The sequence below is a fragment of the Oncorhynchus kisutch genome, linkage group LG1 (genome assembly GCF_002021735.2).
Source record: "Oncorhynchus kisutch isolate 150728-3 linkage group LG1, Okis_V2, whole genome shotgun sequence".
Lineage (NCBI taxonomy): Eukaryota > Metazoa > Chordata > Actinopteri > Salmoniformes > Salmonidae > Oncorhynchus > Oncorhynchus kisutch.
In genome coordinates, this window is record NC_034174.2 from 2751826 (window position 1) to 2776272 (window position 24447).

General features: G+C 43.9%; 1 protein-coding gene across 3 annotated transcripts in view; it reads left to right on the forward strand.

Annotated features, from left to right (window-relative positions):
* The window catches only part of stab1 (stabilin 1), a 177534-nt gene that overhangs the window by 23842 nt on the left and 129245 nt on the right, over positions 1-24447 (forward strand). For all 3 annotated transcript variants that reach the window (XM_031837524.1, XM_031836604.1, XM_031837078.1), the window contains exons 8-20: positions 6854-6984; positions 7767-7894; positions 7970-8052; positions 9707-9829; positions 10926-11066; positions 11755-11826; positions 13301-13414; positions 17602-17655; positions 19561-19641; positions 20465-20617; positions 20712-20774; positions 21928-22020; positions 23172-23258. In XM_031837524.1, coding sequence (XP_031693384.1) covers positions 6854-6984; positions 7767-7894; positions 7970-8052; positions 9707-9829; positions 10926-11066; positions 11755-11826; positions 13301-13414; positions 17602-17655; positions 19561-19641; positions 20465-20617; positions 20712-20774; positions 21928-22020; positions 23172-23258 — 1323 coding nt within the window. The remainder of the gene's footprint in view (positions 1-6853; positions 6985-7766; positions 7895-7969; positions 8053-9706; positions 9830-10925; positions 11067-11754; positions 11827-13300; positions 13415-17601; positions 17656-19560; positions 19642-20464; positions 20618-20711; positions 20775-21927; positions 22021-23171; positions 23259-24447) is intronic.

A 24447-nucleotide genomic window follows, 5' to 3' on the forward strand; every position in this document is an offset into this window, starting at 1 on the left:
ACAATAGTGCTGTTGTCAGACAACATAGACAGCAGCTCAATAGAGATGAGGTGATGACTTGGAATGAAATAATAAAGCCATCAAATAAAAAACAATGTAATAAACACAACAACTGAAATATTTTAGTGAAGTCATTTGAAGAAATGATGGTTAGTAATATGCAGTAATGGACAGTCTCTACCATCATGTTACTTGTATTCATTACTTTATTCTGTGTTGTTACAGCATTCAACCCACATAATGCATAGTGCATTTAATGTCTAAAAACACCAATCAAACCTAAACCGAACCGACCTCAAAAAGCTTGAAATGCTTAGTTTAGTTATAATGTAATTGTTTTATCAAGGTAATTCACAGATAAATCAGCTTCTGTTCAGCAAATTTGCTACGCTATTGTTTTGGCTGAGAGCCCCTCTTCCAAGCTTGAATTGAGTAGGTCTCTCAAGACACCGGGGGTATCGGGTTACGTATCCACAGCAAGACACCAGGGGTATCGGGTTACGTATCCACAGCAAGACACCAGGGGTATCGGGTTACATATCCACAGCAAGACACCGGGGGTATCGGGTTACATATCCACAGCAAGACACCGGGGGTATCGGGTTACATATCCACAGCAAGACACCGGGGGTATCGGGTTACATATCCACAGCAAGACACCGGGGGTATCGGGTTACATATCCACAGCAAGACACCGGGGGTATCGGGTTACATATCCACAGCAAGACACGGGGGTATCGGGTTACATATCCACAGCAAGACACCGGGGGTATCGGGTTACATATCCACAGCAAGACACCGGGGGTATCGGGTTACATATCCACAGCAAGACACCGGGGGTATCGGGTTACATATCCACAGCAAGACACCGGGGGTATCGGGTTACATATCCACAGCAAGACACCGGGGGTATCGGGTTACATATCCACAGCAAGACACCGGGGGTATCGGGTTACATATCCACAGCAAGACACGTGGGTATCGGGTTACATATCCACAGCAAGACACCGGGGGTATCGGGTTACATATCCACAGCAAGACACCGGGGGTATCGGGTTACATATCCACAGCAAGACACCGGGGGTATCGGGTTACATATCCACAGCAAGACACCGGGGGTATCGGGTTACATATCCACAGCCTTTAACACTCATTCACTGGTCTGTCCATCAATTTGTGTCAGAACGGTACATCAAATCGTGAAAACTGAGAGTCTCCTGCAGCCATAAAGTAGTCCCATGGTTCTACGACAAACAGAAATGCTTTGATATGGAATAGAATTTGAAAAAATGTAACACAAATTGTAGATGTTAAACAAAACCACCTCATCACAGACGAACAAACTTTATATGAAATGAATTCTGAGATCGTAACCAATTTGTAGCATTGCTTGGCAACTGTTTGATTACAAGGGGAAAGAGAACAATGAATGAGGTCAGTGCATCAGGAAATTAGGCTGATAGCATTACAACTGTAATGTTGATTGTGAGTACATGTAGATTACAAAAATAGCTTCTTAGCGAAGAGCAATTTCTCAAGTAAGATCTTTACTAGGACTGCCTGGAAGTGATCTGAGTGGGGCGGAAAACTAACTGTTATTGGCCGAGGTTTGGAACCAGGCAGGCCAAAACTCCATCCCACCAAAACAGGCTGAAATTTCAGGCAGTCTTTTCAAACAGATCTTACACTGAAAGTTAATAATTGTCACATTTTCACAGTATTATTCCAACCTCATAGTGTGGAAAAATATATGAAACACAGGAAATCTCGTTTTTGAGTGCACTGGGCCTTTCACATTAACAACCAGTCTAGGTAATAGTGTTTAATGGGATGGTTAGGTGTATTTATTTGTATTTGATATTTTTTTTAACCTTTATTTTAAACCTCTACAGGATTGGTGGGTCCCCCTCGGGACGGTTAAGCTAACATAGGCTAATGAGATTAGCATGAGGTTGTAAGTAACAAGAACATTTCCCAGGACATAGACATATCTGATATTGGCAAAGCTTAAATTCTTGTTAATCTAACTGCACTATCCAATTTACAGTAGCTATTACAATTAAATAATACCATGTTATTGTTTGAGGAGAGTGCACAGTTATGAACTTGAAAAGTTATTAATAAACCAATTAGGCACATTTAGGCAGTCTTGATACAAAGGTTTTAACAGAAATGTAATGGCTCATTGAATCAGTCTAAAATGTTGCGTGTACACTGCTGCCATCTAGTGGCCAACATCTAAATTACACTTGGAATAATAGATTATGGCCTTTCTCTTTTCAAATGGTATCAAGAATATGCATATCCTTGCTTCAGGTGCTGAACTACAGGCAGTTAGATTTGAGTATGCCATTTTAGGCAACAAAAAAAAATGTAAAGGGTCTGATCCCTTAACTAGACAAGTCAGTTAAGACAAATTCTTATTTACAATGACGGCCTACCAGAAGGCCTCCTGCGGGGACGGGGGCTGGGATTAAAAATAAATGCAATTAAAATATAGAACACACATCACAACAAGAGAGACACAACAACACTACTTAAAGAGAGACCTACGACAACAACATAGCAAGGCAGCAACACATGTCAACACAGCATGGTAGCAACACAACATAGTCATAGCCTGTTCTCTCTTCTCTCTCTCTCCACATGGCGCGCCAAGTCGAGGTCCAAGAGGTTTCGTAACAGCTTCTACCCCCAAGACATAAGAATCCTGAACAGCTAATCAAAGGGCTACCCAGACCCCTCTTTTACACTGCTGCTACTCTCTGTTTATTATCTATGCACAGTCACTTTAACTCTACCTACATGTACATATTACGTCAATTACCTCACTAACCGGTGCCCCTGAGCATTGACTCTGTACCGGTTTCCAACTGTATATATTCTCCACATTGACTCTGTACCGGTTTCCAACTGTATATAGCCTCCACATTGACTCTGTACCGGTTTCCAACTGTATATATCCTCCACATTGACTCTGTACCGGTTTCCAACTGTATATAGCCTCCACATTGACTCTGTACCGGTTTCCAACTGTATATAGCCTCCACATTGACTCTGTACCGGTTTCCAACTGTATATAGCCTCCACATTGACTCTGTACCGGTTTCCAACTGTATATATCCTCCACATTGACTCTGTACCGGTTTCCAACTGTATATATCCTCCACATTGACTCTGTACCGGTTTCAAACTGTATATAGCCTCCACATTGACTCTGTACCAGTTTCCAACTGTATATATCCTCCACATTGACTCTGTACCGGTTTCCAACTGTATATAGCCTCCACATTGACTCTGTACCGGTTTCCAACTGTATATAGCCTCCACATTGACTCTGTACCGGTTTCCAACTGTATATATCCTCCACATTGACTCTGTACCGGTTTCCAACTGTATATAGCCTCCACATTGACTCTGTACCGGTTTCCAACTGTATATAGCCTCCACATTGACTCTGTACCGGTTTCCAACTGTATATAGCCTCCACATTGACTCTGTACCGGTTTCCAACTGTATATAGCCTCCACATTGACTCTGTACCGGTTTCCAACTGTATATAGCCTCCACATTGACTCTGTACCGGTACCCCCTGTATATATCCTCCACATTGACTCTGTACCGGTTTCCAACTGTATATATCCTCCACATTGACTCTGTACCGGTTTCCAACTGTATATAGCCTCCACATTGACTCTGTACCGGTACCCCCTGTATATATCCTCCACATTGACTCTGTACCGGTTTCCAACTGTATATATCCTCCACATTGACTCTGTACCGGTTTCCAACTGTATATAGCCTCCACATTGACTCTGTACCGGTTTCCAACTGTATATAGCCTCCACATTGACTCTGTACCGGTTTCCAACTGTATATATCCTCCACATTGACTCTGTACCGGTTTCCAACTGTATATATCCTCCACATTGACTCTGTACCGGTTTCCAACTGTATATAGCCTCCACATTGACTCTGTACCGGTTTCCAACTGTATATATCCTCCACATTGACTCTGTACCGGTTTCCAACTGTATATATCCTCCACATTGACTCTGTACCGGTTTCCAACTGTATATATCCTCCACATTGACTCTGTACCGGTTTCCAACTGTATATATCCTCCACATTGACTCTGTACCGGTTTCCAACTGTATATAGCCTCCACATTGACTCTGTACCGGTTTCCAACTGTATATAGCCTCCACATTGACTCTGTACCGGTTTCCAACTGTATATATCCTCCACATTGACTCTGTACCGGTTTCCAACTGTATATAGCCTCCACATTGACTCTGTACCGGTTTCCAACTGTATATAGCCTCCACATTGACTCTGTACCGGTTTCCAACTGTATATAGCCTCCACATTGACTCTGTACCGGTTTCCAACTGTATATATCCTCCACATTGACTCTGTACCGGTTTCCAACTGTATATAGCCTCCACATTGACTCTGTACCGGTTTCCAACTGTATATAGCCTCCACATTGACTCTGTACCGGTTTCCAACTGTATATAGCCTCCACATTGACTCTGTACCGGTTTCCAACTGTATATATCCTCCACATTGACTCTGTACCGGTTTCCAACTGTATATAGCCTCCACATTGACTCTGTACCGGTTTCCAACTGTATATAGCCTCCACATTGACTCTGTACCGGTTTCCAACTGTATATATCCTCCACATTGACTCTGTACCGGTTTCCAACTGTATATAGCCTCCACATTGACTCTGTACCGGTTTCCAACTGTATATAGCCTCCACATTGACTCTGTACCGGTTTCCAACTGTATATAGCCTCCACATTGACTCTGTACCGGTTTCCAACTGTATATAGCCTCCACATTGACTCTGTACCGGTTTCCAACTGTATATATCCTCCACATTGACTCTGTACCGGTTTCCAACTGTATATAGCCTCCACATTGACTCTGTACCGGTTTCCAACTGTATATATCCTCCACATTGACTCTGTACCGGTTTCCAACTGTATATAGCCTCCACATTGACTCTGTACCGGTTTTTCCCATTGACTCTGTACCGGTTCCAACTGTATATAGCCTCCACATTGACTCTGTACCGGTTTCCAACTGTATATAGCCTCCACATTGACTCTGTACCGGTTTCCAACTGTATATAGCCTCCACATTGACTCTGTACCGGTTTCCAACTGTATATAGCCTCCACATTGACTCTGTACCGGTTTCCAACTGTATATAGCCTCCACATTGACTCTGTACCGGTTTCCAACTGTATATAGCCTCCACATTGACTCTGTACCGGTTTCCAACTGTATATAGCCTCCACATTGACTCTGTACCGGTTTCCAACTGTATATAGCCTCCACATTGACTCTGTACCGGTTTCCAACTGTATATAGCCTCCACATTGACTCTGTACCGGTTTCCAACTGTATATAGCCTCCACATTGACTCTGTACCGGTTTCCAACTGTATATAGCCTCCACATTGACTCTGTACCGGTTTCCAACTGTATATAGCCTCCACATTGACTCTGTACCGGTTTCCAACTGTATATAGCCTCCACATTGACTCTGTACCGGTTTCCAACTGTATATAGCCTCCACATTGACTCTGTACCGGTTTCCAACTGTATATAGCCTCCACATTGACTCTGTACCGGTTTCCAACTGTATATATCCTCCACATTGACTCTGTACCGGTTTCCAACTGTATATAGCCTCCACATTGACTCTGTACCGGTTTCCAACTGTATATATCCTCCACATTGACTCTGTACCGGTTTCCAACTGTATATATCCTCCACATTGACTCTGTACCGGTTTCCAACTGTATATAGCCTCCACATTGACTCTGTACCGGTTTCCAACTGTATATATCCTCCACATTGACTCTGTACCGGTTTCCAACTGTATATATCCTCCACATTGACTCTGTACCGGTTTCCAACTGTATATAGCCTCCACATTGACTCTGTACCGGTTTCCAACTGTATATAGCCTCCACATTGACTCTGTACCGGTTTCCAACTGTATATATCCTCCACATTGACTCTGTACCGGTTTCAAACTGTATATAGCCTCCACATTGACTCTGTACCGGTTTCCAACTGTATATAGCCTCCACATTGACTCTGTACCGGTTTCCAACTGTATATAGCCTCCACATTGACTCTGTACCGGTTTCCAACTGTATATAGCCTCCACATTGACTCTGTACCGGTTTCCAACTGTATATATCCTCCACATTGACTCTGTACCGGTTTCCAACTGTATATAGCCTCCACATTGACTCTGTACCGGTTTCCAACTGTATATAGCCTCCACATTGACTCTGTACCGGTTTCAAACTGTATATATCCTTGCTTTTTATTTTACTGATGCTGTTTAATTATTTCTTACCTTTATTTTTTACTTAACACTAATTATTTAAAAGATGTCTTAAAACTTCTTAAAGCATTGTTGGTTAAGATCTTGTAAGCATTTCACTGTGAGGTCTACTACACCTGTTGTATTCGGCGCATGTGACAAATACAATTTGATTTGATTTGACAAGGCAGCAGCACAAAACATGGTACAAACATTATTGGGCCCAGACAACAGCACAAAGGGAAAGAAGGTAGAGACAACAATACATCACGCAAAGCAGCCACAACTGTGTGTATAGTTGAGTGGGATGGATAGGGTGTAACTCCAGTGTAACTCTGTGTGTAGGCTTGCAAAATTCCGCTAAGTTATCCAAAAGTTTTTCAGAATTCCTGGTCGGAAGATTCTTGGAAGGATGGAATGTGCAGGGAATCTAGAACGTTGTGAAAGTTCCAATAAACAGGAAACTGAATGTCTGTATCTGTCTGTATCTGATCTTCCAGTCTAGATGTGATTGTATGCATGGTTGGGAGGGCTCTACCCTGTCCTCCGGATGTACCCTGAAGAATGTATGTAATGACACCACCTGCCACCCCAACGCCGGCTGTGAGACCGGCCTGGACGGATACCCCAGGTGGGTCAACCAATCAATCAACCAACTAATCAACCAATCAATCAAAATGTATTTTATAAAATTATAAAATGTTTTTTGTCACAAAGCGCTTTACAGATAACCAGCCTAAAACCCCAAAGAACAAGCAATGCAGAGACAGAAGCACAGTGGCCAGGAAACCTAGAAAGAAACCTAGAAACCTGGTCACTGTCCTGGTCACTGTCCTGGTCACTGTCCTGGTCACTGTCCTGGTCACTGTCCTCACAAGAAGAATGTTGTAACCCAGGTAGGGTTGTAGTATTCTGGTAACTTTCCCAAAAATCACAGATTTTCCAGAAATCCTGGGTGGAAGTTTACTGGCGTCAGAAAGAGAATAAGGAGAAGGAAATCTGGGAAACCTCATGGGAATTGTAACGAATGTTACTGGAATTTTGCAACTCTAAACTCAGGGGTGACCTGGCCAACTCTCCTCCTGAGGGCTGCTAGGTCTGCAGGGTTTTGCTCCAGACCTGCTCTAACACAACTGATTCAGCTAATCAAGGATCTGATGAGCAGCTAAATAGTAGAACAAGGTGTGTTAGAGTAGGGCTGGAGCAAAACCCTGCACACCCAGAAAGATTTCCCCTCCGTAAATCATGCACGCCCAATAGCTCTCTGGGAGGAGGGCTGGACCCCCTGTAAATCCTGAACACCCAGTTACTCTCTGGGAAGAGGGCTGAACCCCCTGTATTTTAACTCTGAATTGAATGCTCTCCTTTTCTCTCTCTCTCTCTCTTTCTCTCTCTCTCTCTCTCCTCGGGCAGGTGCTTGTGTAATGCCCAACAGATCGGCGATGGCTACCGTTGTTATGGCAACCTGATGGAACGGATAGTGGAGCTGGACAGGGAGGGGACACACAAGGGGAAGCTCTCTGGAGCCATCTTGCTATTTGGTACCCAACCTCCCTATATGTGTTATTGTTGTTGTTAAATGGCAGGTTACTAATGTCTGTTTTCTTTATATTCAGTGAGAGACTGTATGCTGACCATCAGCCAACAGGGACCTTTCACCGCTTTCGTCCCTCTTTCGTCCTTCATTGTGCCTCTAGCAGTAAGTTAACGTAACAACCTAACCCTTATAACGTAACCCTAACAACCTAACCCTTATAACGTAACCCTAACAACCTAACCCATATAACATAACCCTAACAACCTAACCCTTATAACATAACCCTAACAACCTAACCCTAACAACCTAACCCTTATAACGTAACCCTAACAACCTAACCCTAACAACCTAACCCTTATAGCGTAACCCTAACAACCTAACCCTTATAACGTAACCCTAACAACCTAACCCATATAACATAACCCTAACAACCTAACCCTTATAACATAACCCTAACAACCTAACCCTAACAACCTAACCCTTATAACGTAACCCTAACAACCTAACCCTTATAACATAACCCTAACAACCTAACCCTAACAACCTAACCCTTATAACGTAACCCTAACAACCTAACCCTAACAACCTAACCCTTATAACGTAACCCTAACAACCTAACCCTAACAACCTAACCCTTATAACGTAACCCTAACAACCTAACCCTAACAACCTAACCCTAACAACCTAATCCTAACAACCTAACCCAGAGGTTGATAATCATACTAACCTCACCCTGATCCCAGATTTGTCTGTGCTTTAGTCTTGGGGTCGTCAAACCTCTCCTCAGGACCCCCAGCCGTTCCCTGTCCAGGGGTCATCAAACCTCTCCTCAGGACCCCCAGCCGTTCCCCGTCCTGGGGTTATCAGACCTCTCCTCAGGACCCCCAGCCGTTCCCCGTCCTGGGGTTATCAGACCTCTCCTCAGGACCCCCAGCCATTCCCCGTCCTGGGGTTATCAAACCTCTCCTCAGGACCCCCAGCCGTTCCCCGTCCTGGGGTTATCAGACCTCTCCTCAGGACCCCCAGCCGTTCCCCGTCCTGGGGTTATCAGACCTCTCCTCAGGACCCCCAGCCGTTCCCCGTCCTGGGGTTATCAGACCTCTCCTCAGGACCCCCAGCCGTTCCCCGTCCTGGGGTTATCAAACCTCTCCCCAGGACCCCCAGCCGTTCCCTGTCCTGGGCATTATCAAACCTCTCCCCAGGACCCCCAGCCGTTCCCTGTCCAGGGATTATCAAACCTCTCCCCAGGACCCCCAGCCATTCCCTGTCCAGGGATTATCAAACCTCTCCTCAGGACCCCCAGCCGTTCCCTGTCCAGGGGTTATCAGACCTCTCCCCAGGACCCCCAGCCGTTCCCTGTATTAGAACTGTTTCAGATCTAGCACACCTGATTCTACAAGCTAATCATCAATCCCTTTAATAGGTCAATCAGGTGAGCTAGTTCAGGGCTACAACAGCATCAATGCTTTGCCTCAAAGCCTCCTCTGCCTCATCGCAACCAGTCAGCTAAAGCATGATCAGATTTGAACAGGCCAGAGTTGCATCCCAAGCTTATGCTCTCTTCAGCTAAAGTTTTAGCAAGAAATAAATGTGTACTAGGTGTGTATAAATGTGTACAAAATTCCATGACATTCCAGGAATCCTGGTTGCAAGATTTCTGGGTTTAAAATGACTAGGAAAATTGTGAATCCTTCAACCAGGATTTTTGGAAAACCAGTGAATTTTGGGAAAATGACTGGAATGTTGCAGCCTTAGTGGCACCATTAGAGATGCAGCCCAGGTTACTGACTCCTGTCCTGTTGTCCATCCTCCTCAGGGCGTGACCGACGAGTCTGTGTGTCAACGTTACCTGGTGAGGGGTCAGTACCTGTATAAAAGCCTGGATAGAACCGACGTCTATACTGCAAGTGGACTACAACTCAGGTTCAAGCCCAATAAGGTGACTACAACTCAGGTTCAAACCCAATAAGGTGACTACAACTCAGGTTCAAGCCCAATAAGCTGAATACAACTCAGGTTCAAGCCCAATAAGGTGACTACAACTCAGGTTCAATCCCAATAAGCTGAATACAACTCAGGTTCAAGCCCAATAAGGTGAAGGAAATGCTATATTCTCATTCATCTGTATGTCTAGGCACATCATATCTTTCATATCTTGGTTCAAATCATATGTTTCAATAATCTTTCATCTACAGGATAAACTAGATCTCTGTGACTTTTCTCCAGATTTTAAAGCATTCTGAATACTGAATATTGAATGCTTTGGGTAAGGTCGCACAATGCTGCATAGGTTTCCCCAGTTGGAATATTCCTGGAATCAGAAAGGGAATAAGAAGGAAATCCGATAGTCCTCCAACAGGGATTTCTGGAAAACCTGGGATGTTACAGGAATTTTGCAACCCTAAATGATCTTGTTTCTAATCTTTAAAATGTCCTCCTTCTATAGGGTTGCATCTCAAATTGCATCCTATTCCCTTTATAGTTCACTACTTTTGACCAGGGCTCATAGGGCTCTAGGGAATAGGACTATATGGAAATAGGGTTCCATTTAGAACGCAGTTTACGTGTGTTTGGTCCCACCCCCAATGTGTTTGGTCCCACCCCCAATGTGTTTGGTCCCACCCCCAATGTGTTTTGTCCCACCCCCAATGGGTTTGGTCCCAAACCCAATGTGTTTGGTCCCACCCCCAATGTGGTGGTCCCACCCCCAATGTGTTTGGTCCCACCCCCAATGTGTTTGGTGTTGTTTGACACAGATTACATGTGGTGGTCCCACCCCCAATGTGTTTGGTGTTGTTTGACACAGATTACATGTGGTGGTCCCACCCCCAATGTGTTTGGTGTTGTTTGACACAGATTACATGTGGTGGTCCCACCCCCAATGGGTTTGGTGTTTGACACAGATTACATGTGGTGGTCCCACCCCCAATGGGTTTGGTCCCACCCCCAATGTGGTGGTTGAACCCCCCAATGTGGTGGTCCCCACCCCCAATGTGTTTAGTCCCACACCCAATGTGTTTTGTGTTGTTTGACAGCAATTCATGTTGGTGAAGTCTCCTGAGACTCTCTACTCAGTCATCCAGCAGGACATCCCAGCAGCCAATGGGGTTATCCATATCATCGACCAGCCAATCATACCGAGGAACATCCTCCCTGACAGCCCAAAGGACGAGCAGGTGTTACCATGTTATTAGAATGAGTAGTACATCTCAGACCAGAGGTCTGCTCTACTGCTGGTTTTCCTTCGCATAGTGTTTTTAAATCCTGGTCCTGGGGGGCACATTTTAGTTTTTGCCCACAGCACTTAACACCTGATTCAAATAATCAACTCATCATTAAGACTTTTATTAGTGTAATCAGTGTTAGGACAAAAAAACAAAATGTGCACTCCTTTGGGTCCCCAGAACCAGGATGAAGAAACACTACCATGGCATTATACTAAGCTACCACTTGTGATTGGATGACACCATAGAATTGCATAGAGGGCCCAATTTTCACAAAACAGTACAATTGAGGACTTTCACCATTTTGAAGTAGCCAATTGGCTGGGACTTCCTACGGTATGGGTTAAGGAAGGATCATGTAATTCTATCAAGGTCAACAGGAGGGATCAGTCCATGAATTATGCTCATGAGAAAACATTCCATAACTCCAGGTGGTAGTATGCAACCTTACAGTTGGTTAACAGACTGTCAATAAACTCACAGAAGTAGTAGAAGAAGAAGAAATTAACTACTTTAAAATGGAGATATCCCTCAGATGCGCTGCCTATTTTGACACAGGAGCCATTATGGCAAAGCTACAAAGATGTGCCCTCTATCAAACTCTATCCATGATAATGACTGATCGTTCTCTCACTTGAAGTTTGCTGATAAGACCATCGGGGAGATCCTGACAAAGGATGAGAAATACAACCGCTTCCTCTCGCTGGTGGACGTGAGTGGCCTCTAATGGTTTTTCACTAAATGTTTTGTTTCAGTGTTCATATTCACTAAGAGTCTCAGAGTAGGAGTGCTGATCTATGATCAGGTCCCTCCATGTCCATGAAATCTGACTTATTATGATCTGAAACGCTAAACTGATCCTAGATCATCCTACTATGAATACAGGCCATGGTGGTATTCCTTCTGATGTACTTTACCTACTTATTGGACCGTTCTTAAATGCTTAAAGCATTCTGCTACTAGGTTAGATAAAGCGTAGCAATTCGACACATACAACAACACAGAGTTACACATGGAATAAACAAAACATACAGTCAATAATACAGTAGAACAAAAGAAAACAAAACATCTATATACAGTGAATGCAAATTAGGTAAGTTAAGGAAATAAATAGGCCATGGTGGTGAAGTAATTACAAAATAGCAATTAAACACTGGAATGGTAGATCGGCAGAAGATGAATGTGCAAGTAGAGATACTGGGGTGCAAAGGAGCGAGATAGATAAATAAATACCAGTATGGGGATGAGGTAGTTAGTTAGTTAGTTAGTTAGTTAGATAGATAGATAGATAGATAGATAGATAGATAGATAGATAGATAGATAGATAGATAGATAGATAGATAGATAGATAGATAGATAGATAGATAGATAGATAGATAGATAGATAGATAGATAGATAGATAGATAGATAGATAGATAGATAGATAGATAGATAGATAGATAGATAGATAGATAGATAGATAGATAGATAGATAGATAGATAGATAGATAGATAGATAGATAGATAGATAGATAGATAGATAGATAGATAGATAGATAGATAGATAGATAGATAGATAGATAGATAGATAGATAGATAGATAGATAGATAGATAGATAGATAGATAGATAGATAGATAGATAGATAGATAGATAGATAGATAGATAGATAGATAGATAGATAGATAGATAGATAGATAGATAGATAGATGGATAGATAGATGGATAGATGGATAGATATAGAGATGGATGGATGGATGATGGATGGATGGATGGATAGATAGATAGATAGATAGATAGATAGATAGATAGATAGATAGATAGATAGATAGATAGATAGATAGATAGATAGATAGATAGATAGATAGATAGATAGATAGATAGATAGATAGATAGATAGATAGATAGATAGATAGATAGATAGATAGATAGATAGATAGATAGATAGATAGATAGATAGATAGATAGATAGATAGATAGATAGATAGATAGATAGATAGATAGATAGATAGATAGATAGATAGAATTCATTCAACTAAAATGTGTCTTTTGCATTTAACCGCATTTAACTCTCTGAATCAGAGAGGAAGACTGCCTTAATCGACAACTGCCTTGCTCAGGGGCAGAACGACAAATATTTACATTGTAGAGAGCACTAATGATAATGCATGCTTTGATCAATATCTGTCTGTCTGTCTGTCTTTCAGAACTGTGGGACTACTCTGCCTCTGAGAGGTCCTGGTCCTCTCACTGTGTTCGTCCCGACCAACGATGCTGTGGACAAGTTCAGAGACGGCAGGCTGATATATATGCTGTTCCATGTGAGTACTAATACTATACTATATACATGCATGCTGTACCACGTGAGTACTACCGTGTACTGCTGTACAGTGCATTCGGAAATTGTTCAGACCCCTTCCCTTTTCCAACATTTTGTTACGTTACAGCCTTATTCGTTTCCCTCATCAATCTACACACAATACCCCATAATGACATCACAATACCCCATAATGACATCACCATACCCCATAATGACATCACAATACCCCACAATGACATCACAATACCCCATAATGACATCACAATACCCCATAATGACATCACCATACCCCATAATGACAAAGTGAAAACTTATTTTTATAATTTTTTTGCAAATAATACATTATTTACATAAGTATTAACACCCTTTGCTATGAGAAATTGATCTCAGGTGAATCCTGTTTCCATTGATCATCCTTGAGATGTTTCTACAACTTGATTGGAATCCACCTGTGGTAAATTCAAATAATTGGACATGATTTGGAAATTCTTAGAATTGCGTAAATTCGAATCTGGTATCAGGATAAATATAACAATGAGTCACCGATTGTATACTATGTATTTTTTATTAGCTAAGTAATAAATGGCAAATGCAACTTTCATATATACGGGCTCACTGTAATACCACGCAGGGCAGAACAGAGAACTGACAAGATGTATGTAAACAGTGTTCTTATACTGTGATAGACATTGTTCCAACCCGTCTGTTGGCCTATCACAGTAGAGGCTGGGCGTGGTTTAAACTTGCTCAGCCTATTGCAGGCGCTCAGGCGGGTCCCCGCCTCTTGGCGCTTCTTGGAGTTCTCCCTCCGTCGATGTATAGATCCTTACTGTTCTGGTATCGCAGCCTAGTTATAACAGTTGCTCAGTTCCTGCTATTGTGTTGTTCAGTATTTTTCCATCTCAGTTAAACCTCGTGATGACCACCCCTCCCTATCACAACTTTGTAAGATACAGCAAGTCACACCATGTGCTCAATATTGTTACATACAAACACAAGGACAAAGCATCTGCTGGGCTGTTATCTACCGTTTTACAACATGCAGGTCATACCATGTTACTCAGTTCTTGTCACACACACAAACAGGCAAGTAGATGTAGCAAGCAGTTGTTTAATCTCATGATGATGCTCAAGTGCACAAATGCAGATACTTCACACAACCAACATCAGATAAAATGTAATCATATACGGTGCCTTGTGAAAGTATTCGGCTCCCTTGAACTTTGCGACCTTTTGCCACATTTCAGGCTTCAAACATAAAGATATAAAACTGTATTTTTTGTGAAGAATCAACAACAAGTGGGACACAATCATGAAGTGGAACGACATTTATTGGATATTTCAAACTTTTTTAACAAATCAAAAACTGAAGAATTGGCTGTGCAAAATTATTCAGCCCCCTGAAGTTAATACTTTGTAGCGCCACCTTTCGCTTGGGGTATGTCTCTATCAGTTTTGCACATCGAGAGACTGACATTTTTTCCCATTCCTCCTTGCAAAACAGCTCGAGCTCAGTGAGGTTGGATGGAGAGCATTTGTGAACAGCAGTTTTCAGTTCTTTCCACAGATTCTCAATAGGATTCAGGTCTGGACTTTGACTTGGCCATTCTAACACCTGGATATGTTTATTTTTGAACCATTCCATTGTAGATTTTGCTTTATGTTTTGGATCATTGTCTTGTTGGAAGACAAATCTCCATCCCAGTCTCAGGTCTTTTGCAGACTCCATCAGGTTTTCTTCCAGAATGGTCCTGTATTTGGCTCCATCCATCGTCCCATCAATTTTAACCATCTTCCCTGTCCCTGCTGAAGAAAAGCAGGCCCAAACCATGATGCTGCCACCACCATGTTTGACAGTGGGGATGGTGTGGTCAGGGTGATGAGCTGTGTTGCTTTTACGCCAAACATAACGTTTTGCATTGTTGCCAAAAAGTTCAATTTTGGTTTCATCTGACCAGAGCACCTTCTTCCACATGTTTGGTGTGTCTCCCAGGTGGCTTGTGGCAAACTTTAAACAACACTTTTTATGGATATCTTTAAGAAATGGCTTTCTTCTTGCCACTCTTCCATAAATGCCAGATTTGTGCAATATACGACTGATTGTTGTCCTATGGACAGAGTCTCCCACCTCAGCTGTAGATCTCTGCAGTTCATCCAGAGTGATCATGGGCCTCTTGGCTGCATCTCTGATCAGTCTTCTCCTTGTATGAGCTGAAAGTTTAGAGGGACGGCCAGGTCTTGGTAGATTTGCAGTGGTCTGATACTCCTTCCATTTCAATATTATCGCTTGCACAGTGCTCCTTGGGATGTTTAAAGCTTGGGAAATCTTTTGTATCCAAATCCGGCTTTAAACTTCTTCACAACAGTATCTCGGACCTGCCTGGTGTGTTCCTTGTTCTTCATGATGCTCTCTGCGCTTTTAACGGACCTCTGAGACTATCACAGTGCAGGTGCATTTATACGGAGACTTGAGGGAGGGAGGGAGGTGACCAAGAACTCAATGTTCACTCTGACAGAGCTCCAGTGTTCCTCTGTGGAGATGGGAGAACCTTCCAGAAGGACAACCATCTCCACCAATCAGGCCTTTATGGTAGAGTGGCCAGACTGAAGTCACTCCTCAGTAAAAGGCACATGACAGCACACTTGGAGTTTGCCAAAAGGCACCTAAATGACTCTCAGACCATGAGAAACAAAATTCTCTGGTCTGATGAAACCAAGATTGACCTTTTTGGCATGAATGCCAAGTGTCACATCTGGAGGAAACCTGACCATGAAGCATGGCCATGAAGCATGGTGGTGGCAGCATCATGATGTGGGGATGTTTTTCAGCCTTAGGGACTGAGAAACTAGTCAGGATCGAGAGAAGGATGTCGTGGAGCAAAGTACAGAGAGATCCTTCATGAAATCCTGCTCCAGAGCGCTCAGGACCTCAGCCTGGGGCGAAGGTTAACATTCCAACAGGACAACAACCCTAATCACACAGCCAATACAACGCAGCAGTGGCTTCGGGACAGGTCTCTGAATGTCCTTGAATGGCCCAGCCAGAGCTCAAACATCGTTGGAGAGACTTAAAAACACCCCATCCAACCTGACAGAGCTTGAGGCTCGAGACATCTCAAGGCCGTAATCGCTGCCAAATGCGCTTTAACAAAGTTTTCAGTTTATTTTATTTTATAAATTAGCAAAAATGTCTAAACTTGTTTTTGCTTTGTCATTATGGTGTATTATGTGTAGATTGAGGGGAAAAACACAATTTTATCCATTTTAGAATAAGGCTGTATCGTAACAAAATGTGGTTAAAGTGAAGGGTCTGAATACTTTCCGAATGCTCTGTATATATTGATATATAGGCTGTCATTTACTACTACTGTCGATGCTATATTATACTATATATACTATTTTCAAAGGTAAAACAATATAAAGGTAATATGGTGTCATTTGGGACGCAGAATTTTAATCCACAGTAATGATGTGAATGTGATGTGAATACTAGTGATATCCCAGTGACCCTACAGTATTCCCAGTGACCATACAGTATTCCCAGTGATCATGCAGTATTCCCAGTGACCATGCAGTATTCCCAGTGACCCTACAGTATTCCCAGTGACCCTATAGTATTCCCAGTGACCATGCAGTATTCCCAGTGACCATGCAGTATTCCCAGTGACCCTACAGTATTCCCAGTGACCATGCAGTATTCCCAAGTGACCCTAGAGTATTTCCAGTGACCCTACAGTTTTCCCAGTGACCATGCTGTATTCCCAGTGACCCTACAGTATTCCCAGTGACCCTACAGTATTCCCAGTGACCATGCAGTATTTCCAGTGACCCTACAGTATTCCCAGTGACCCTACAGTATTCCCAGTGACCCTACAGTATTCCCAGTGACCCTACAGTATTCCCAGTGACCATGCAGTATTCCCAGTGACCCTACAGTATTCCCAGTGACCCTACAGTATTCCCAGTGACCCTACAGTATTCCCAGTGACCCTACAGTATTCCCAGTGCCCATGCAGTATTCCCAGTGACCATGCAGTATTCCCAGTGACCCTACAGTATTCCCAGTGACCCTACAGTATTCCCAGTGACCCTACAGTATTCCCAGTGACCATGCAGTATTCCCAGTGACCCTACAGTATTCCCAGTGTGAAACTGTTCAATGTAGAACTCTGTTCTCCCCCTCTGAAGGCCCAGAACAAGCTTCAAGAGCTACTGAAACAACATATCTACTCCCAGGCTGCGGTAAGCACTTTTACCACATGTTACAAGAGCTCATGTTACAGGTGGGATCTGAACCCCGCTCCAGCATGGAAAACCACTTTACATCAAATCAAATCAAATTTATTTATATAGCCCTTCGTACATCAGCTGATATCTCAAAGTGCTGTACAGAAACCCAGCCTAAAACCCCAAACAGCAAGCAATGCAGGTGTAGAAGCACGGTGGCTAGGAAAAACTCCCTAGAAAGGCCAATACCTAGGAAGAAACCTAGAGAGGAACCAGGCTATGTGGGGTGGCCAGTCCTCTTCTGGCTGTGCCGGGTGGAGATTATAACAGAACATGGCCAAGATGTTCAAATGTTCATAAATGACCAGCATGGTCGAATAATAATAAGGCAGAACAGTTGAAACTGGAGCAGCAGCACAGTCAGGTGGAAGTTGAAACTGGAGCAGCAGCATGGCCAGGTGGACTGGGGACAGCAAGGAGTCATCATGTCAGGTAGTCCTGGGGCATGGTCCTAGGGCTCAGGTCAGTTGAAACTGGAACAGCAGCATGGCCAGGTGGACTGGGGACAGCAAGGAGTCATCATGTCAGGTAGTCCTGGGGCATGGTCCTAGGGCTCAGGTCCTCCAAGAGAGAGAAAGAAAGAGAGAAGGAGAGAATTAGAGAACGCACACGTAGATTCACACAGGACACCGAATAGGACAGGAGAAGTACTCCAGATATAACAAACTGACCCCAGCCCCCCGACACATAAACTACTGCAGCATAAATACTGGAGGCTGAGACAGGAGGGGTCAGGAGACACTGTGGCCCCATCCGAGGACACCCCCGGACAGGGCCAAACAGGAAGGATATAACCCCACCCACTTTACATGTTACAGGTGGGATCTGAACCCCGGTCTCCAGCATGGAAAACCACTTTACATGTTACAGGTGGGATCTGAACCCCGGTCTCCAGCATGGAAAACCACTTTACATATTACAGGTGGGATCTGAACCCTGGTCTCCAGCATGGAAAACCACTTTACATGTTACAGGTGGGATCTGAACCCCCGGTCTCCAGCATGGAAAACCACTTTACATGTTACAGGTGGGATCTGAACCCCCGGCCTCCAGCATGGAAAACCACTTTACATGTTACAGGTGGGATCTGAACCCCTGGTCTCCAGCATGGAAAACCACTTTACATGTTACAGGTGGGATCTGAACCACGGTCTCCAGCATGGAAAACCAATTTACAAAATTGTACAAAACTTGTCACGTTGTTGATGAGGACATCTTGCTGAATGCACCTTTTAAAATGTGCTCCACTCAAACAGACACGTTTAAAACTCTAAATGCTTGTTGCCAAAACGTGTAAATTCTTAAATAATCTCTGCTACTGTTAAACAACGTTAAAACATTAACACTACCACAGAGAGTGATGGATTCCAGTTTCCAGTTAAACTAGCATTGGACCCCTGCACCTAAATACATTTGATTAGGAGTTACTGAGTCGAACACAGCTATTACTTCCTGTTACGCTCCTTGCCTATGGACCACAGCTATTACTTCCCTTTATGCTCCTTGCCTATGGAGCACAGCTATTACTTCCTGTTATGCTTCTTGCCTATGGAGCACAGCTATTACTTCCTGTTATACTCCTTGCCTATGGAGCACAGCTATTACTTCCTGTTATGCTCCTTGCCTATAGAGCACAGCTATTACTTCCTGTTATGCTCCTTGCCTATGGAGCACAGCTATTACTTCCTGTTATGCTTCTTGCCTATGGAGCACAGCTATTACTTCCTGTTATGCTCCTTGCCTATGGAGCACAGCTATTACTTCCTGTTATGCTCCTTGCCTATAGAGCACAGCTATTACTTCCTGTTATGCTCCTTGCCTATGGAGCACAGCTATTAATTATTGATTCTATCTCTGTAGTTGACCGTGGACCAGCTGGCAAGCATGGGTCTGATTCAGACTATGGCCAATCAGATCCTACTAGTCAACCTCACCAACGATGTAAGTTCTGCTATTTCAAGACGGGATGCTTCCCAAGTGACAACCTATTCCCTATAGGGCCCTGGTCAACAGTAGTACTACACCCTATTCCCTATAGGGCCCTGGTCAACAGTAGTACTACATCCTATTTCCTATAGGGCCCTGGTCAACAGTAGTACTACACCCTATTCCCTATAGGGCCCTGGTCAACAGTAGCACCTCACCCTATTCCCTATAGGGCCCTGGTCAACAGTAGTACTACACCCTATTCCCTGTAGGGCCCTGGTCAACAGTAGTACTACACCCTTTTCCCTATAGGGCCCTGGTCAACAGTAGTACTACACCCTATTCCCTATAGGGCCCTGGTCAACAGTAGCACTATACCCTATAGGGCCCTGGTCAACAGTAGCACTACACCCTATTCCCTATAGGGCCCTGGTCAACAGTAGTACTACACCCTATTCCTTATAGGGCCCTGGTCAACAGTAGTACTACACCCTATTCCCTATAGGGACCTGGTCAACAGTAGTACTACACCCTATTCCCTATAGGGCCCTGGTCAACATTAGTGCACTATATTAGGAACAGGGTGCCATTTGGGAGACACCAGGGACTTTTCTATCAAATTGTGTTGAATCTAAAAGGGATAACTAAAGAATAGGTTGATCATGATCTTTACTGTTTACTTGAATTGTAATTTAATTGTGATTTGTTAAAGGGGAGGGTCACTATTTTATAACATAATGTAAGAGACGTTGGATCACTTTCAGGATTAAAAACCATCTATCATAAATTATACAATTCTGAAGTTCCCTTTTAAGGACATCTCCATTGTGTCTGACAGGGCCTGGTGCTGCTGGGCGGGAAACCTCTTCAGATTACTAATATTATGGCATCCAATGGAGTGATCCATATGATTGACGGGGTTCTAGTCCCGCCTTCGATCGTCCCCATCCTGCCTAAGAGATGTGATGTCACAGAGAACAAAATCATCATGGTAGGTGGAAACATTCTGTTCTGTTCTATTCTAGTCTATTCTAATTGAAAAATGACTGTGGCATTGTGATGTTGTTTGTGTGTCCGTTTTCCAGGGCCCGTGTGTGAGGTGCAGCTATCTCTATGAGTCACATTGCCCCGAGGGAAGCATAGAACTGGTAAAATAATCACAGCAATGTTTTCTATTCATCTCATGAAGGTGGCTGGCTGTTAAAGACCTGTGCCTGCTATCCCTGATGCAGTGAAAAGATCCTAAGCTTCCGCTACATCTTTTTGAGTGTGGCTCTATGCCTGGATCTCTATTCATCTCATGAAGGTGGCTGGCTGTTAAAGACCTGTGCCTGCTATCCCTGATGCAGTGAAAAGATCCTAAGCTTGTGCTACATCTTTTTGAGTGTGGCTCTATGCCTGGATCTCTATTCAGCTCATGAAGGTGGCTGGCTGTTAAAGACCTGTGCCTGCTATCCCTGATGCAGTGAAAAGATCCTAAGCTTCCGCTACATCTTTTTGAGTGTGGCTCTATGTCTGGATCTCTATTCAGCTCATGAAGGTGGCTGGCTGTTAAAGACCTGTGCCTGCTATCCCTGATGCAGTGAAAAGATCCTAAGCTTCCGCTACATCTTTTTGAGTGTGGCTCTATGCCTGGATCTCTATTCATCTCATGAAGGTGGCTGGCTGTTAAAGACCTGTGCCTGCTATCCCTGATGCAGTGAAAAGATCCTAAGCTTCCGCTACATCTTTTTGAGTGTGGCTCTATGTCTGGATCTCTATTCAGCTCATAAAGGTGGCTGGCTGTTAAAGACCTGTGCCTGCTATCCCTGATGCAGTGAAAAGATCCTAAGCTTCCGCTACATCTTTTTGAGTGTGGCTCTATGTCTGGATCTCTATTCAGCTCATGGCCTGTATTATCATACAAAGTAGTTCTTACTATTTTTTTAAATACCAGCTACATAAACAATGACACATATTTGTAATGATTTGTCTACACTCTAATCTAATGAAATGTTTATTTGTCATATGCCTGCACAGGATACACCTATTTATATTGGTTCTGTTGGTAACGACCCTGTTAGGTAACGACCCTGTTAGGTAACGACCCTGTTAGGTAACGACCCTGTTAGGTAACGACCCTGTTAGGTAACGACCCTGTTAGGTAACGACCCTGTTAGGTAACGACCCTGTTAGGTAACGACCCTGTTAGGTAACGACCCTGTTAGGTAACGACCCTGTTAGGTAACGACCCTGTTAGGTAACGACCCTCTTCTGTTGCTAATAAGATATAGGGTACTTATTGTTGTTTCTGTACCACAGCAAAGTCACATGAAGGATTGTGACTATCAGGCATATCCATTCAACCCCACGCTCAATAAAGGTTGTGCTAAATACTGCAACACTACTATTGAGGTAAGTCCTCCTGGTTCATTTTCCTTGTTAAGCTCTTGGTTCTTTTCCTGGCTCAGCTCTTGGTTCTTTTCCTGGCTCAGCTCTTGGTTCATTTCCTGGCTCAGCTCTTGGTTCTTTTCCTGGCTCAGCACTTGGTTCTTTTCCTGGCTCAGCTCTTGGTTCATTTCCTGGCCCAGCTCTTGGTTCATTTCCTGGTTCAGCTCTTGGTTCATTTCCTGTATCTTTTTCATTCATCATGTAGAGAGAGAGAATGATATGTCTGATATGTTTATAGCAATATCTTCTTTCTGAAGAATAAAGTAAAGAAAGAGATTAAATACGAACATGATGTTAACACATAGTTTCGGTTAGGATGACAACAGACTTGCGGATCAAATTACACCCTATTCTTTAAATAGTTCACTACTTCTGACCAGAGCTTTGTGGAGCCCTACGGAGCCCTATGGAGCCCTATGGAGCCCTATGGGGCCCTATGGAGCCCTATGGAACCCTACGGAGCCCTATGGAGCCCTATGGAGCCCTATGGGGCCCTATGGAGCCCTATGGAACCCTACGGAGCACTATGGAGCCCTATGGGGCCCTATAGAGCCCTATGGAGCCCTATGGGGCCCTATGGAGCCCTACGGAGCCCTACGGAGCCCTATGGAGCCCTATGGGGCCCTATGGAGCCCTATGGAGCCCTATGGGGCCCTATGGAGCCCTATGGAACCCTACGGAGCCCTATGGAGCCCTATGGAGCCCTATGGAGCTCTATGGAGCCCTATGGGGCCCTATGGAGCCCTATGGAACCCTACGGAGCCTTATGGAGCCCTATGGAGCCCTATGGAGCCCTATGGAGCCCTACGGAGCCTTATGGAGTCCTGTGGAGCCCTGTGGAGCCCTATGGAGCCCTATGGAACCCTACGGAGCCCTATGGAGCCCTATGGAGCCTTATGGAGTCCTGTGGAGCCCTATGGAGTCCTATGGAACCCTATGGAGCCCTACGGAGCCTTATGGAGTCCTGTGGAGCCCTGTGGGGCCCTATGGAGTCCTGTGGAGCCCTACAGAGCCCTATCGGTCCCTATGGGCCATGGTCAAAAGTAGTGCACTACACAGGGAATAGGGTGCAACCCTGCAGTCTCAGTGAGTGATTTGTTTCTGTTGAGTTTCAGAGAGCAGAGTGTTGCAGTGGGTTCTATGGACCTGAGTGTAAAACGTGTACAGGAGGTTTCCAGACACCCTGTTATGGCAAAGGCACTGTAAGTAAAGACTCTATCTGCCTAGCAAGTCGTTCTTTCAGCATTCTGACGAGCACGCACTCACGCATGCGCACACACACACAAGATGGAAAGAAAGAGCCATACTGTTTGGTTGCTGTCTTGCGAACGCCGACCCTACTTTGCTATTTTGTTAAATTCTTTTGCCGTTTATCTTAAATGTGTCAGCAATATTTTCTTATGATCTACAAAAACTTTTGAACATCAGGTCGGCAGTTACTAACCGCAATTCTGGCTTCAACTTCGACTCATCTGACTTCGACTCATGGGCTCTTTGTGTACCTCCGACCCAATCTTCGAGCTGCTCAAGAGGAAATGCCAGTGGAAAAGAGGCAGGAGAGCTAAGTGAGACTAAGGTGAAGGGAAAACCAGCCACCACTTTCGTCCATCCCATTTCCTAGTCACTTGAAAAATAAGACGGAAGACCTCAGATTGCGGATATGCTATCAACGAGACTCTCGTAACTGCAATGTTCTCCGTTTTTTTGCTGAAACATTGCTTTCGGACAAGAAACCCCCTGTTTAGAGTCTCAGTCTGTAGTCTGTCTATAGTCTCAGTCTGTAGTCTGTCTATAGTCTCAGTCTATAATCTGTCTGTAGTCTCAGTCTGTAGTCTCAGTCTATAGTCTCAGTCTGTAGTCTCAGACTGTAGTCTGTCTATAGTCTCAGTCTGTAATCTCAGTCTATAGTCTCTGTCTGTAGTCTGTCTATAGTCTCTGTCTGTAGTCTGTCTATAGTCTCCGTCTATAGTCTCAGACTGTAGTCTGTCTATAGTCCCAGTCTGTAATCTCAGTCAATAGTCTCAGTCTGTAGTCGCAGTCTGTAGTCTGTCTATAGTCTCAGTCTGTAGTCACAGTCTGTAGTCTGTCTATAGTCTCAGTCTGTAGTCTGTCTATAGTCTCAGTCTGTAGTCTCAGTCTATAGTCTGTCTAGAGTCTCAGTCTATAGTCTGTCTATAGTCTCAGTCTATAGTCTCAGTCTATGGTCTGTCTATAGTCTCAGTCTATAGTCTGTCTATAGTCTCAGTCTATAGTCTGTCTAGAATCTCAGTCTATAGTCTGTCTATAGTCTGTCTATAGGCTCAGTCTATAGTCTGTCTATAGTCTGTCTATAGTCTCAGTCTATAGTCTGTCTATAGTCTGTAATATCAGTCTATAGTGGAAGTCTCCACC